The following is a 16,368-nucleotide window of genomic DNA, read 5'->3' on the forward strand; positions in this document are numbered from 1 at the left end:
AACAAACAGCTTTATACTAGGGTGTTGAATCATCACGGATGTAAAAACAGACAAAACAAAACAAAACAAAAAAAAAACAAGAGGGTTTTTTTAATATAAAAACATTGTTAAGTCAATGTGCTGAGTATGAAAACACTTTGTATAGCATCGCTTCATTAAACAAAATTCACTAATTTCCTCAAATAACCAATTTACTATTGCTACTGAAACCATGCACTAAGTAAAAAGAAAAAGAAAAAAAAAAAGTCTAGTGTGAATATGTGTATTTTGAAATTCACCTCTTGGGATATTACAAGGACAACGCAATCTCACGTCTTTTTTCATCCTAAGGGTACAATTACCTTGTGATCATTTCCTCTGCTTCCTCACTACCTCTGCTGTCTTCCCAGAGTAAACAGCTTATTTTGTTTGTGTGAGGAAAAACCTTTGATTTATTTATGAAGAGGGAAACTGGGGACTATTCTAATCTTGGCTGAACTGAGTATTTCACTTTAATTAATAACAACCATATAATAACTTCTAATATTTCCCTTGGAGTATTGTCATAATATGCGAAAAGTTGTTCTACGGTTGTGTTGTTCTTTGTAATACAGTGAAGGACTTCAAGTCCATATCTTCTATATGCTCTTCTATCTATATTTTCATATATATTGTCTATACAGGACCAAAACAGACATTATTTTCATTAAGGTAAAAAGATGTTAAAACTTACCATTTTTGGCCTTGCAAGATCTGTTATCAGGCTGAAGTACGTAGCCCTCCACACAGCTACAAGTGTATGATCCATCTGTATTTATACACATCTGGCTGCAGCTTCCATATGTATTACATTCGTTCAAATCTAAAGGGACATTAATGAGATTGTTTAAGGATAATAAATAAATAAATAAATAAATAAATAAATAAGAGAATTAAAAAAAAAATCTATGAGGAAAGTTTGATCCATTAAATCATTAGGGTAATCATTATGGTATTTATGTATTCCCCTTCTCAAGCCATGACCTTATCACCAACATTGGCTGTTGAAATTACCCCAGCAACCAAACAGAAGGCCAGGAGTTCTTGAGTTAAATTGCTGTTTATTTTTAAAGTTAAAACCTTCATTTGTTCAATTAGCATCCAATGTCTACATCATGTTAGGGAGACATCCGGACTCTTGTTAGTACTAGAGAACACTTGTATTTAAAATTATAAGGGGCTGTGGCTGAAACAACATTTCAAGGGAGAAAATTGATTATCCTTCTCAACCTATTTGTGCTGGAAATGTCTTACAGTTCCTTAAATGAACTTTCACAACTTCTACATTAAACCATCATCCACTACATCAAAAACTATATATTTCTCTAATCTAAAGAACAGTTTTCTCAAGTAGGGTATATAGGCATAATACCATAAACTCAAGACATGCTATTTAACAGTGGTTGAGGGTTTAAGTAATAAATTGACATTTTAAAAAACTGCTGTTGAAATTATTTCCTCAGATATATTTTCAATCACAAAACATGACAACCATAGAACAAAAGAACTTAGAATAAATTACATTTATGAAGAATCTGGCTTAGCACTATTACGTGTAGAGGAGTGACTGGTAGTGAGCACATACATAAGGCAACAGAACTCCAATCTGCTTATAAAAATAAAACAAGAAACAAATACCTGGATAGAGAATTAAAAAGTCATATATTTTAAAAATGGAAAAGAACACCAATTTCAGCCCACATTTAATTATGCCAAAATAACATTCCCTGTTAAGTTGTATGATCTGGGAGGGTTCATTTATCAAATTCTAATCTAGATGTGACTTTATGGGCATGAGGCGAAATGCTGCAAGTCTCCCCAGGTCTCCTGGCAGTGAGGTCTGGAGAGCAGCTCACACAAACGAGCTGTAGGCTCGTTTGAGCAAAGGAAAAGAAAAGGAAAAGACTGCCCAACTCCTCTGGTCAGGCTGAGGATGCTTTCATCCCAGTAAGTTATTAATAGCTGCTGCTGGGGCATGGGCACAGGAACATCAAGGAGTCAGCAGGGAAGTCCGGACCCTCATTATGGTGGGGGGCTCTTTCCCTCTGCCTGATCCCAAAAGTTCGTGCTCATTCCCTGATGAACACCACTGAAGCTGGGAAGGAAGCTTGTGAGCACAACAGTTCATCCATGCTCACCAGCCTTCTGTTAGCCTGCCTGCATAGCTCCCAGACCCAAGCTGGCAGCCCACCACTGTTCCCTGCACATGACAGCCATCGATGAGCCATTAAGAAACCCGTGTGTCAATCCTACAGCATCTTTCTTGTTTACCTGTGCACCTTCTTCCATCACTGCTCGTTTCGTATCCATCTCCACAGTAGCACCTGGTGCCATTCCTGGTAATGGCGCATTTGTATTGGCAATTCATCTGTTGGCACTTGGGTAGCAATTCTGTAAATAGTATTGTTTAGAGCAAAATGTTAATAAATGCTAATTTATTATTCCTATATCACAAACTTTAACAACATATATATGCATATATGTGTGTGGGTGTGCAAATGCACCTCTCAGGAAGGAAACACCACCACCATTTTCACTAGCTGTTGTTGGAAGTATGACATAATACATTGGGAAATGCTTGCTTTGAAAACTGTATTTTGGCAAGATAATAAATCAGCATTCCATTTCTACCAAAAGTTGCTCACAAATATATTATCTAGGTGTACTGTTGTTCTGCTTAGATGTCTCTTTTTCACACATCAGTCATATTTAAAGCAATGATTTGGAAAAAATAATAAATAAATAAATAAATAAATAAACACCAAACCTCAAAAGAAAAAAAAAAGGTTGTAGTCATAAAAACCTTAAAAAAGATTATGAGAAAGATTTCAACATCTTTGTCTTCCCTATTTGTCATATCAGTTGATCTTTTGAAAGCTTGTCTTGATTTACTGATACGCATATAACCTTTATAGTAATCAATGGGCATGTATTCTGGCTCAATAATTTAATGTTGGACATGTGCTGTTGTATAAACACTGGGCATAATGTATGTCATTACTACTGAAGTCCTTCATAGCATCTATTGCTTACATACATACCATCAGTGCAAGGCATGATGCTAACAGCTAGAAGAAATATTGTAAAAATATACACTAATGATTTCCAGAATGTAACAACATGAAAACAAACTAAAAAAAAAAAAAAAAAAGAGAAACTTCTCAGCCTCAAGCTGGATGAAGTGTATCAATTATTCTGCTAATCAAAAAAGAGTATTTTAATGAACAACATTTTTACATTTTTCCCTACAGGAAAATAAGAAAACGATTGTGGAAAACAGCTGTAAAAGCTTATCTGAAGATATTTTTCGAAACTACATGCAGATGGATCAGAAACTAACCCAAAAATGGACAGAGAAAGGTTCTGTTGTAGGGCTGGATTCAAGTGACTGGGAATGTCCTAAAGAAAAGGAGAAGTCTGTAGTTTAATATGTGGGCAGTTTTAATCTGTCTGATCATTATTCATCAAGTTCTACTGGGGTCTAGGGTGAAAATTAATATGAAGAAGAGTCAGCATCAGCATCTGAAACCAGGGGCTGCTGGTGTCAAAATAAAGAGGACACTTTGGGAGAAAAGTGGATGTGGCTGCCACCCAAAGTTACTGCTTACTGTATTGGGGAAAAAAAAAAAAAAAAAAAAAAAAAAAAAGTGGTTTAAAAAAATTATCAGAGGATATTCCCTAGAATTCTGTAGGCCACACAATCCGCAGACTGACTAGAAGCTGATAAATCATCCACTGTCCAAATCTGCCCATTTGCTAAGTGGTTTGTGGGTTATTTCTCTGCCTTGTGTGCCCTTGTGAATAGGAAGGTAACACATTTTGGCCGCAGCTTGCTTTGTTGGCTTCTTGTCCCTAGTCCAGTCCTTAAATCTATTACATCCTTCCAAGAACAAGTCCCATCCAGAATGCAAACAAGGAAATTTCCCCAGAGGTAACCTGAAATGGGGAGCTGGAACTGAGGCTGATTATATGCTATCTGTTTATTTAATATTTCTATCTGCACAAAATCGACATATACATTTCATTTTCTAAGCAAACATGGATCGACCATCCTTTACAACCTATAATTTTCTTCCTCAAATATTTGTCTTATGCTGTACAGCCGGTAGCTTTTACCGGATGATAACTATTTGACTCACAAATGGGATTTGGCTTGTTTGCACTCTTTTCATAATGGATACAGATAGCCAGCAGCTTCAACTGGAATAGCGGGACCTGCACACAGCCAGTAAAGGCTGCTGGAGAACAGCAACAGTAAATTGGAAAGTGAGATCCATTAGAGGAAAGTGAATAAAAGCAGCCTATCTGCTCCCTTTTTTTTTTTTTACAAAAACTGTTGCATTTCATTGATTCTAAATTATTGCAGTATCATGGGGATGGCTTTTACCAACAAAGCAGTTGCATTTTCTTTACAGTACGTATAACTGAAGTACTGCACATAGCCCATTTCTGCCAAAAATATTTCTTGTCACACATCTCATCCCTCATTCTTTCCACACAGTTCTATTTTTCACACCGTCTATCACAACTTTGCTGGTGTCCTCATCCCATCTGCTATGCTTTTAGAAAGGGCTTCTCTGAGAAGGTACTCTGCTAAAACTGCCTCCACTTGCACAACTCCTTACGCTCACTTGGGTACAAATGCTGTCTGATCAAGTTGATCTGCTGATCAAGTAAAAGATTATTTTCAAATGAGTTTTCTCAAAAGACACATTTCGTGGTCCCCTGTCAATAACTGTTTGAGAAAGTTAAAACTGGAACAGGGAGAAAATCCAAATTTCTTCTCTCATTTTAACCAGCTCTGACAAGAAGCAACTTAAAGTTTGTCTCAGGTTTTACACTACAACTACTTTCACCAGTTTTCCCAGCCGGGAGTCCGTCAAACACACCAGACTTTCCAACAAATCTGCTTAAGAAGAGATGCTGACTGCCATATGTTTCTGACTTTAAAACTTAAAACTTTTTCCCTCCACTAAATTATCAGTCAGATTATTACAGCAGCAATTGGCCTCCACTCACAGCTCGAGTGCAGAGCTTCCTTGCTGCCTGTCTGACAGACACCTCCGTGCCCCCGAACATTTTTGCTCTACTGCTGATCTCTGAAACCTGCCAGGGGAATTCACGAGCGGAAAAACACAAAATACAACAACAACATTGAGGGTAAATAAATCTATTTTCTATTTTACTGGCTTTTTTATTTTCTTCACTTTAAGTAACTGATCCTGAAAACCTTTGGGGAGAAAATGGAGTTAGCTTGCCCCTGGAAACATTTGAAGTATTGAAGGACATGCTATGGAAGGCAGGGTGTACATTTATGGTTTGGTTAGATTTGTAGCAGACTGCTTGGGAAGAGGTGAGGAGGCAAAGAAAAATCATAAAGCAGTGAACATCAATATTTCTAATGTTCCAGATAGGAAATGTAAAGAACTAAAGAACAGGGATCCTCATTGCTTGTCCTTCCTAGCTTGCTTTAGGATTAAGTAAAATTCTGTTCCCACTCTGGTCTCCCTTTCTGAACGCGAATTGGTTTATGAAGTACGCAGGCAGTGAAGAATGAGCATCACCAAGCTTTCCATTTTTAACACAGCTACAAAAACCTGTATTTGTCAAAGCGCAGTATTTCTGCTGTAAGATTTAAAGGAAGAAGCTAAACGGAGGGGAAGCAGCAGAAGTAAGCTTTAAAGCTCACAAGGAGACCCACAACTCAAGACATGGAGCTGCAGAGCAAGGCGTGAGATTTGTAGAGATGCAAGGTAGCACAAGTATGTGAGTGCCTTTAGGATGCTCTATTTTCCCCAGGCCTAGGTCGTAATGCCAATTCATCCTGCGCTGCTTTAGGTCCTTTTCTTCACTGTTCTCTTTCTGCCCCGAGAGACGTGCAGGGCAGCATTTTTTTCTTCCCTACGTCCCATGGAAGAACCTCTCCAAAGCAGAGCTCCAGCTCTACCAGAAAAGCCCCCCTGCTTTCTCAAATACCCCCATGTCAATCTCATGCTGACTTTCCTATTCCTCTGACGCCCAGGTACCAGGCCCAAAAGAGAGCAGTCCATCAGGCCAAGATGCTGCTGATAGCATCTCCTCTGACATGATATACCTTTGACAAAGACTCAGAGGAGCTGTAAGCTTTTTGGACAAACTGCTCCCGCAGGGTTTCATAGCAATAAAATCCTGCCTTCATTTATCCCTTCTGTGTTCAAGGAAATACACTGCTCATCGTAGTTCATCCGAAAGGAATGATATAAGGAACTATCCTCTCTTGCATAGCTTTTTAATGAAGGAACTAACCAATTGATCTGACTAACCTTTTTTTCAGTTCCTCCTCAACTGACACAGGGTTCACACCAGGTTCACACCTGGTTCTTAAACTTACATGTTTTGGCTGTTTTTAGCTTGCACTTTCTTAATTCTGTATATTTTTGGGCTAGGAGGGATTGTTGAACACTAGAATGGATTTAAGAAGATGCCTCAGTGAGACTTCCCTTTCCTGAGATGATGGAAGAGGACTAGATTCACATCCAGCAACATGTATTTAGATGCCATTATTTTTAGTCACTTTGATGATAATAAGGCCTTTTGGCTGCAGTGGGTTCCCAGTTACATTTCATTAGTGCATGTGTAATTTACAAATCCTGTACAGCTCTTTTTGTAATAATGCTAGAGTACAGATGACATCCTAGCACCCTACGTTAAAATTAGCCAACCACACAGTGCTGATAAGCACCAGTGATACAGAGCCAGATTAAATGAAAGCAATTGCCTGAAGTTTGTGGTTCTAAGATCATGATAATTTGCTTAGGGAACAATAGCAGGGATTCTGCTGTCAGTTTGGGACTTAACAATCTGAAACAAGGGATTCTTGTCAAATAGTTCATCAGAGGATGGCTATGAGCTACCAGCGCCATGCTGCCTGTGGAAAAAGCAAATGCAGCTCTGGGAGCATCAGGATGTGTCCTTCCCACAGACAAAGCCACAAAGACAAAGGGCCAGGACACCAGTGAGTCCTTTTCTTGCTGAATGCAGATGTTTGTGGCTGTGCCCACCCAATGGGTACCTGGAGGATAAACCCAGACTTGAGCAGGCTTGGAGAGGGGCTTCAGGGACTGGCAGGGGAACAGAGAGCTGCGACCTGAGGGCAGACTGCAAGTTTCTGTGTTGGTTAGTGTTGGGAGAGGAAAACCACGGGCAGTCATGAATATATCAGAGGATCAACAGTGGGGAAAGAGAGAGTATTTAAGCTAAAGGGTTATTGGTGGAAGTACAAATGGGTATAAATTGTACATTAATACATTTGGGCTGAAAAGGAGAGGTTCTCAACTATCACCGCAATCAGGCTCTGGTACTGCTCTTTGAATGGAAGCAGCAGGGACAAAAAATAAATGTTTTCAACATGGATCATGATAAATTCATGAAAAACAGCATATGGAAAGGCCCCTGAAATACCAGACACTGCATTCATGACCCAGGAGGTTCTTTCTGTTGCTGTATTCCTCAAGCAACACACCATCTTATGCTAAAATATCATTTTTCATTACGGAACTAAGATTAATTCTTTTTTTCCTTGTCTCTGAAACATACCCAAAGGAAAACTTATGCGAACTTGTTACGGAATTAGTCTTCTAATTGTACTCCACACGCGTTCTTGTTTCTCTTAAATATTTGGATTCTTTTTGGCAGCTTTGTGTTTCATGAATATACTTGATCTTATCACTGTGTTATTCACTCAGCTTTTATGATTCAATATTCATACACTGATGTCTAGACTGTCCTTATCACGCATATGCTGTAAGCCTTATTTTTCTTTTCTAGTTCATTTTCAGTTTTTTTATTTTTATTTTTTGAAGTACAATTCTTTTTATATTAGACCCTCTAATGCAGTTTACCCCGTTTTTTTTTTGTTTGTTTGTTTTTTTGTTACACAAGATAAAGCTCTAGAGTTTGCTTCTCTGACAGAAAAGGGTAGTTTGATTGATAGAATTCAATTGCTGGATTGAAATAATGCAGCCTGTTTTTATCTTATATTCGTTGGCCATTTTATTGGCTTTGACTATCATACCATAAAAATATGACAAAAGTATAATGATCTTTGTCACGCTCCTCGGCCCATAACTCTGTTATGGTAGATATACCACTGAGAAAGAGATTTGGAAATCTAAGATCAGATTCATAACCTTGTACTCCTGCTATGGGTGACCCCTGCCAAAGTTCAGCATGGAAGCAGGAGACAAATTCAAAACAACATGTAATACAGGGAGGGGACACAAAAAACCTTTAGGCTAAATAAATAAATAAATAAATAAATTCCTGTACCTATTTTCTGTTTCGGGTCAAACTGCAGCCTCTGCATTTGGGCACCAGGTGGTTGACTGCTGCTTTGTAACTTGTGGTCGGGAGGCTTGGGAAAAGACAAGACTAATGCTACTTTTTATTCATCCCCCAAATAACCCACCCATTTAGAAACAATTGCTAGAAGCCTTAAAGATTGAGACATTTACAGGTAAGGTCTGCAAGCCAGCCTCCAGGTGCCCAGCCCCAGAAATCATTTAGGCAGTAAAGGTTTTCTATATAGTGTGCACACAAGGAAACAACCACCCCGCATGGTAACCTAAAAACCTTGCACGCTGAACTGCCTAAAGGAAGTTGTAAGCCCTGGGTATAACTGAAATCCTTCATTTTCCTTCACAGAGCTTAGACATCTGAGCCTGGACTTCTCAGAAGTAACTCCACTTGCTTCAGCTCCACAGTGCACAATCTTCTCCTAAGGCTAGTTTGAGAACGGCGCTTTGTGCTGGGTACCAGGCTGCTCCTGAATTTTCCATAAAATAGTTACTGGATAAAAGATATTAATAGACTACAGTATTTCCACCCTTTGCCATTGCTATAATCATCAGGCAACAGAGTCGTACTCTAAGGTGCATCCTCTGAGCCCACAAAACCCAGACTTCCTGCGGCACTGATTCCACACAAGGACACCTTCCATTTCATACGTCATGGTGAATGGTGGGTGCATCCTGCAGGGGAACACTGATGTGCTGTGAGGTGGGGATAGCCCAAGGGCTGAAGGCACACCTGGGTATTGCTGGGTCCCATCTCCTGGGCAAGTGCCATAAGCACAAAGCTGTCCTGTAAAAGCTGGGCAGCAGCTTTTGTCATATAAGTTGTCATCAATAAGAAAAGGGTGTCTTAATTATCCAGTGTCCATCCCCGTCGGTACATGTCTCCACACTGGGAAGCCTTGGTACAGAACAACAACTGACATAGAAAGTTTCACCTGAAAGAGTGAAGGTTTCTGCCCAGTATAAGCACTTGTTAGCATGGTGGCATCCGGATTGTACTTCGTAAATTCTACCTGATTTATCTCAGCCCTCCGTTGGATCTATTTTCCCACCACAGTCTATGCCGGCACATAGACTGTTGTTGAACAACTTAACGTATTATTTTAAATAGACATTAAAATGTATTTGCCTATTTTATGATTAGAAGGAAATTACACATCTTGTTTAATGAACTTGTTGTCTGCTCAAAACCAGAAGTATCTTACTGTGATTATTGTTCAATGAAAATGGGCATGTCTTGCTGAGTAACAAGTGATTAACAAGATATTATTAAAAAAGACAGATTTCCTTTTCTGTCATCTCCAACCTAATGAAATCAGAAAAAAAAAAAAAAAAAGAAAAACAAAACAAAACAAAAACAAGGAATGTTGCAAGAAGAATAAAACTTAAATAAGCAAATTAAGTCTTCCAAATCCACACTCTAGTCAATGTTCCTTTTCAGAAGTGAGAGTATCCATCTTCAAAATATTACCTAACAGCATCTTGGGACAATATTCATGGATAAATTTATTTTTCAAGGATGTGCTATTGAAACTTCTTCCTGCCTAAATCTTGACCTACAATATTTGGCTGAGCTTCAAAACAATTTGTTTTATGTGGTGCTCTTCAACCATAGCATCACAAAACATTTGAAAAGATGAGATCAGCAGTAGTAGGCATGTAGTAAAATATTAGCTTCACCAGTGGAAATGGCTCATTATTTTGACCTTTTGCTGTTTTAGTTATACCTTGGCTGCCACACTCAAGCATAAGCATAAGCTAAGGAGAAGTACACCTGGGAAAATTCAAACTGGGCAAGTGATTTCATGACTAAAGGGATGAGACCATGTATATGGCTATTAATCTGGATGCAAGCTATAGATTTAAAGAATATAGATTTTAAAGAATACATACATTTATTTAATTTTGTATAAACTGGTATATAGTTTTAGGTATTTTCACAGTATTGAATACATACTGAAGCAGGTTCAGTGACTTACAGAGAATCATCATTAAACTACAGGTGTCTAGGGAGGTATCACAGATACTTACCCGAAGCCTGACAATACTGAACATATTCATTAATAAAGCAGAAGTGAAAGTAGCAACTAACAAAGTTTGTGCATGGCGACAAAGATCAGAATGGAAAAACTACAGCAAGGACTGGTGGTTATCCAAGAGCAGGCTACCTGGGCTGCTCTGCTTAGTAATCTGGACCTAGTCAGCTAAAATGCATTTACAGAATTAGCTCATGGTTTCTCATTTTTGTTAGTAAATCGCATTTCAGTGCTTGAGTAATGCTTGAAGAGACGAAATGTAACTTGGTGGCTGGGGCAGAGCAGTCTCTGGAGTGAATAAGTTTAAGCCCAGGGACGCTCTGGAGTCTCCATCTGTGGAGACAATTCGAACCCAGACTGGACACGGTGCTGGGCAACTTGACCTAGGTGCCTGTGCTTTCACCAGCTAGATGCTCCCAAAGGTCCCTGCCAACCTCAGGGAGTCTGTGGGTCTCACAGGCTGTCCCTTCCCTGCAAAGATCTGCCACCATCTCTTCATCCTGCAGCAGCCTGAAACAGAAGAAGAGGGAAGAGGCACAACTGACTGCCACCCGCAGAGGGCAGGTGACAACGGGAGGAGAAGGTTAAGATGGGGAGCTGGGGAAGAGCTTTCTCTTCCCTCCCTCCGCCTGCAGGTGAGACGGTGATGGTAAAGAAGATTGGGCAGTGGCTGCTCCCCGTGAAACCTGCTATCTCCTCTCTCTCCCACGTCTCTTCTAACCCTAACTTCCCTCCAGCAGTGACAGCTGCACAGAGTTGGCAGGACGCAGGAGGCTGTTCATCCTTGCACGGTAAATCTCCATTTCTTCAGGCAAAGCATACAGCATGTCACCTTCGAGACTTGCACAAGTCAGCTATCTACTTAGGTGATAAATAGAGCCAGCTCTGGCATCTAAATTCAACACAAAGCAAAGTCACAAACCGGCAAAAAGGAAATGCATGCTCTTTTCACCAAATGAAGGAAAAAAAAATTAAAAGGATTTAAATTTCATAGTGTGAGATCAACCACACTAAATTGCAGTCTTCCGTGTGCAAAAGCAGTTATATATTTTACAAGAGGTAATACATAAGTTTACTCTCTGATGAAACATTGTCTTACACTTCTGCTTCTGAAGTATAACTCACTTTAACCAAGTATTTCGATGATCTTGTTCACTCTAATATTTATGTATTCAGCCTTATTCCACATTTTGCTGATGTTAATTTCCTATGTGCTCAAACACACTGTTGTTGTATCTCTGAAGCATTCATTTTTAAAATTAGGCTTTATACTCTTTTTTTTTTGTGAAAATATATAAATATATACACACAAATTTCTACATGTCAGTAACACCAACCATTTACTGCAAGTATTTAAGCAGTAATAAATAATTTTAAGCATTTTTTAATAAAACAACCTCAAACTAAAAACTACTCAGTGAGTCTCAGAGTGCTCTGGAAGTGTTAATTAAATAATAATTGAAGCCCCACAGCGTTCTGTTGTAATAGCGACCCACTACAACATTAGTATAGGTTCACCAGTGATGCCTGTTCCTGTGACTCCAGCTATCTCGCCTAGCCACTGGGTAACAAGGACTTAGAAACAAGTGGAAGAGGTGTGCCTGTTCCTGTAGTTTTATAAATGGTTATGATTTCCAGCTCTACTTGATGGGAAGCCAGATCACCCTATGTCTTCATCGCTGTTCAATGTCTGTCTTAAAAGAGTCTCTTGTAGATGACCAATATATCTGACCTCCTCACACAGCCCTTCTCGTTCAAGCACAATTGTGTTAAAGTCCATTTACATTAAGTAATAAAAATTTCATATAAATTTGTTTTATGGCATCATATAACACCCGATTTAATATAAATCTTTTTTGTTAAAATGTACTTCAGTGACAAATTCATACTATATATCTAAAACTTTTTGTAGTTCAGAAAGCAATTCTGATGAGAGTTTCCTATAAACATAAGGAGAATATTTATATTTTGAAATAATATTTATTGAGAAGCCATGGAGTAGAATGAAAATTTGTTATTAATGCACTTTTAAAGTAAAAATTTCTTTTCAAATATCTTCAATGAAGACTCGTGACTGAGACCACTGTTGTCAAGGTAGTGCCTGTTGCCATTTTATGCTAATCAGTTTTTATCATACAGTAGACCAGGACAATGCTCTGAAGGTTTTTAAGTGATGTGTTAATTACAAAGGAATTATGGAAGGCCCTCCACACAAGGAACCTTTCTGTTCCATGAACCCAAAGGATAAGCTACAAAGCAAGACACACACACTGCTCAGAAGGAAGTGACCAACACAGTAGCTCTGTGAATTTTGGTGTACATAGCAGGACTTGTACTGCTCCAAAGCTGATTTATATCCAGTGACTAAGGGAAGATACTAGAAAGCAGTAATCTGTAACAGCAAATGATGCTGTGTGCTACAACCACAGACCCAGATCATCACATGAGGTCTTAATTCATCCAACCTCAGTCAATTACCTTGTACAAAATGCTTCAGCTGAAATTCTTAATACTGCAATTCTCAGTACTGCTATCTGTGCCTAATGAAATCGATAGAAAGTGTTTCATTTATTCCTAGTGGCTGCTAGGCTTGGACCTTATGCCATCTCTGCAGGCAGTAATGTTTAAACCATTGAGCAAGGTGAAAGAAAGTAGTATTCTGATGTTTTCCACTACCTGGAAGACACACTTGAAGGCACTGTAAGTCTCACCAATCTTCTTGGCTTAGATTGGCTCATCTTTGCCTGCATATCACTAATGGTCATGAGTGCCTATCGATCCCCCTCAAATCAAGCGAGGTTAATTGCCTGCTGCTCCTTGGCATCCTTTCAGCCTTTCAGCCATCACTGATCACTTTCTGATCACCTGTGGTGAGATGCAGGCAGATGGTGGTCAACTACATATTATTTTAAACAGACATAATTCACAAAAGTGCTATACATATGGATAACAATAATGTGTCTTGAAGACTGCATTATACATTTATGCTGTAGGGCACTTAGCTTGCTTGCTCCACTGGATACTCGGCTTAATAAAGACTAAAATTCCATTAAGCAATACATTTCAATAAGAATGACTTTTACTGTTATCTAACTACAATGTACTGGCTTCTAAGTGACCAGGTTTCATTAGCGAATAAACGTGGTGGAAATGAAGTGTCCTGCAAATCAGTAGCAGAGGTTAGAAAAAAAATAAAATAAACCTTACTGTATTTGTTCAAAGATAATTCCGAAATGAAAAAAGCAAAAAGCAAAAACAAAACCAACACTGCTTAGGATTATTAATATCCCATGTTATTCCACATGCATGTACCTTTGAACAGTGGAGCCCAAGATGAGGTATCACAAACGTATGCAACTCACATTTATTATGCACTAAACCCATCTGGACAGGAGCTGTTTTTCTGCTTTCAGCTCTGATCTGTCTTCACAGTAAATTGTTGATAAGTCTTTCATTATATTATGAATCAGAATAAAAATATTTTAAAATATCCAGCCTTTATTCAAAATAAAATCTGCAAGACTGCTACAGGCTGCTGTGAAATGATGGTATCTACAAGAGCTCACTCTCAGTAACAGTCACAGATTTGGAAGAAGATGCATGCACGGAGTAGAGGGGTTTTAGCTGGCAATCTAAGTCACTGCTGCAAGAAAATGGGATGGCAGTGTTGCCAGACTGACTCTTAAATGAGCAAAGCAGGATACAAAGCTTTCACGCAAGCCTTAAAAGTGTCCATTGCCCAGCAAGTTGGCATTCTCTGTTGTGTCTCAAACACATACAGCCTGGCAGATGCAATGCCACTTTCCCCTTAGGTAGCACACGAAGACATCTTGGTCCTCCTCTGGATTGACAGTTTGTAGAGGAAAAAGGCCAGGTTAGCCTGTGCCTTTCTTCCGTTGCCTCAGCTAACACTGCAGATATAATGGTGCAGTAGAGCTGGAAATGGTGTGGGAGTTTTAAAATATTCCAGAAAGGCCGAAAGATTATTTTTTTTCCTTTTCCTGATACTGGAAAAAAAGCTAGCATCTTTATTTACTTTGCTCACTTCTCAGTTATGTGGAAAAACATAATTAAATCATTTTGAAATCATAAAAGACACCTATAATAGCTTTTTCCAACATCCAATTTCATGCCTCTTCATGGAAGTAGTACCTCTGAAATTACTTCTCTTCATGAATGCAACTTCACTTGATAGATAAAATCCTCAAAAAAAATTGCCAAGCAGAAACCTCAGGCTCACGAGGCAGTGCCTGCTTGGAAACTCAGCCAAGGACTTGGAACAATTACATAAAGGGATTGAATAGCAACAGATCCCAGAGAACCAAATGTGTGACTCAGTAACTGAATTTTTTTTATGCGTACAACTAAAGCCAGTGAAGGATAAGAGAGAGGACTTTAAGCTAGAAGGGAATTAAGAATTAGCAGCAAGGAAAAACTATACCAGAAAAATAAAATTCTTATTCAATAGTTTTTTTGTTTGTTTGTTTGTTTTTTCCTGAGAGACAGATATATGGAGTTCTGAGCTGGGGCAGGGGCTGGAATAAGTGACACTTTTTTTTTTTACAAGCCCCATTTACAGCGTCTGCCAGCTAAAAAGGCTGAACCTTTATATTTTTCCCTGCAGCATGCAGAGTCAGGTTGCAAGGTGGCTCCTGGAGTGGGTTTGTCCCGTTGGAGGTGTACAACCCATGACAAATTCCACGCAGAGCTGTACATTGCTGCCATTGTCTGCAAAGATTCACAATTGCCAATTCTCAAAAAAAATGTTGCCAATGGTTTTCTTATCATTTTACTTCTCAGAGTGCTATGAACCCATGAGTCTTATCTCATACATGTACGTGAATGTGCAGAAATGCAGATGTTCAAAAAAGCTAGAAAACACGAACCCTCAAATCCCAAAGCCTAGAAAAAAACTGAATTACACCTGCTCTCCTGATGTCTGTTTGGCATTTTGTTTTCATCTCACCTTGTATCCAACTAGGATTATTTAGCTGTAACTTTTCTGCAAGAACTACTTATACCTACAGTGCCCACTGAAAACATGAAATTAGCAATAACCTTGTAAAGTACGGTACTGTTTCCAACCATTTTACCATGACTCATCTTTCCTCATTGTTTTTCTTGTATCTTACCCAAGTAACAAGACTTGAGCCTTTGGCAATGTGTAATTGATTCAGCGCTGACGAGATTGAAAGCAACAGAAGCACAAAAATTGCTTTTCATTCATTATTTCATTTAGCTGTAAGTCAGTCATCTATCCAGAGCAGCAACTCGCACTGCTCAGAATTGCCTATCAGTATTGCTCATACATGCCACTGACCCAGGCACACATAATACATAGGAAAGCTTAATCTAATTTTTACTAAATATTTTCCATAGGACAAAGCCATCTACTAATTTGCATTATGAGTTCCCCAGCTGTTGTTTCGGTACCTTTTTTTTTTTTTTTCAAAGCCCTTCAAGTCTCTCCAGCCCCAAGTAAAGCCCATCCTCTAAAGCAAGGAACTGGTAAGTAGCGTACTCCAGTGATGAATCTTCTCTTCTCCATGTATTTTTTAATGGTTGGGTAAAGGTTATATTTTTCTACGTAACTTTATGTACTTGTACATGTATATGAAGAGGAAAACATGCAGTCTTTCACAGGAGAAGTCATTTCCACGTTTTATTGGTGGAGCCAACGTAAATGAACGCCATCTTCACAGTCCACCTCTTTAGCTTCATTCTCGAAGGCATAAGGAGAAAAAGCTGATAAATAAGTTGATATAACACGATATAAAAATTCTCAATACCAATTTCAGCATGCCATAGCCTGAGATTATTAGAGGCACAGCTGCAACGGATAATGGAAAATGAGTGACTGAGGTGATGTGCTTTAGAGGCTAAACTGTAGTACAAAGATCAGCCCCTATTTCTAGCTCCGAAGAATAAATAAGGAATTGCCTTGGTATTTACAAAAGGGCTTCGTGTATTACTTCAGCATT

General features: G+C 38.8%; 1 protein-coding gene across 9 annotated transcripts in view; it reads right to left on the minus strand.

Annotated features, from left to right (window-relative positions):
- The window catches only part of LRP1B (LDL receptor related protein 1B), a 684,970-nt gene that overhangs the window by 326,388 nt on the left and 342,214 nt on the right, over window positions 1–16,368 (minus strand). For all 9 annotated transcript variants that reach the window (XM_040561328.1, XM_040561327.1, XM_040561326.1 and 6 more), the window contains 2 exons: window positions 2,290–2,409; window positions 713–841 (listed from right to left, as the gene is read on the minus strand). In XM_040561328.1, coding sequence (XP_040417262.1) covers window positions 713–841; window positions 2,290–2,409 — 249 coding nt within the window. The remainder of the gene's footprint in view (window positions 1–712; window positions 842–2,289; window positions 2,410–16,368) is intronic.

This window comes from Cygnus olor, chromosome 6 (assembly GCF_009769625.2).
Source record: "Cygnus olor isolate bCygOlo1 chromosome 6, bCygOlo1.pri.v2, whole genome shotgun sequence".
In the NCBI taxonomy this organism is placed as follows: domain Eukaryota; kingdom Metazoa; phylum Chordata; class Aves; order Anseriformes; family Anatidae; genus Cygnus; species Cygnus olor.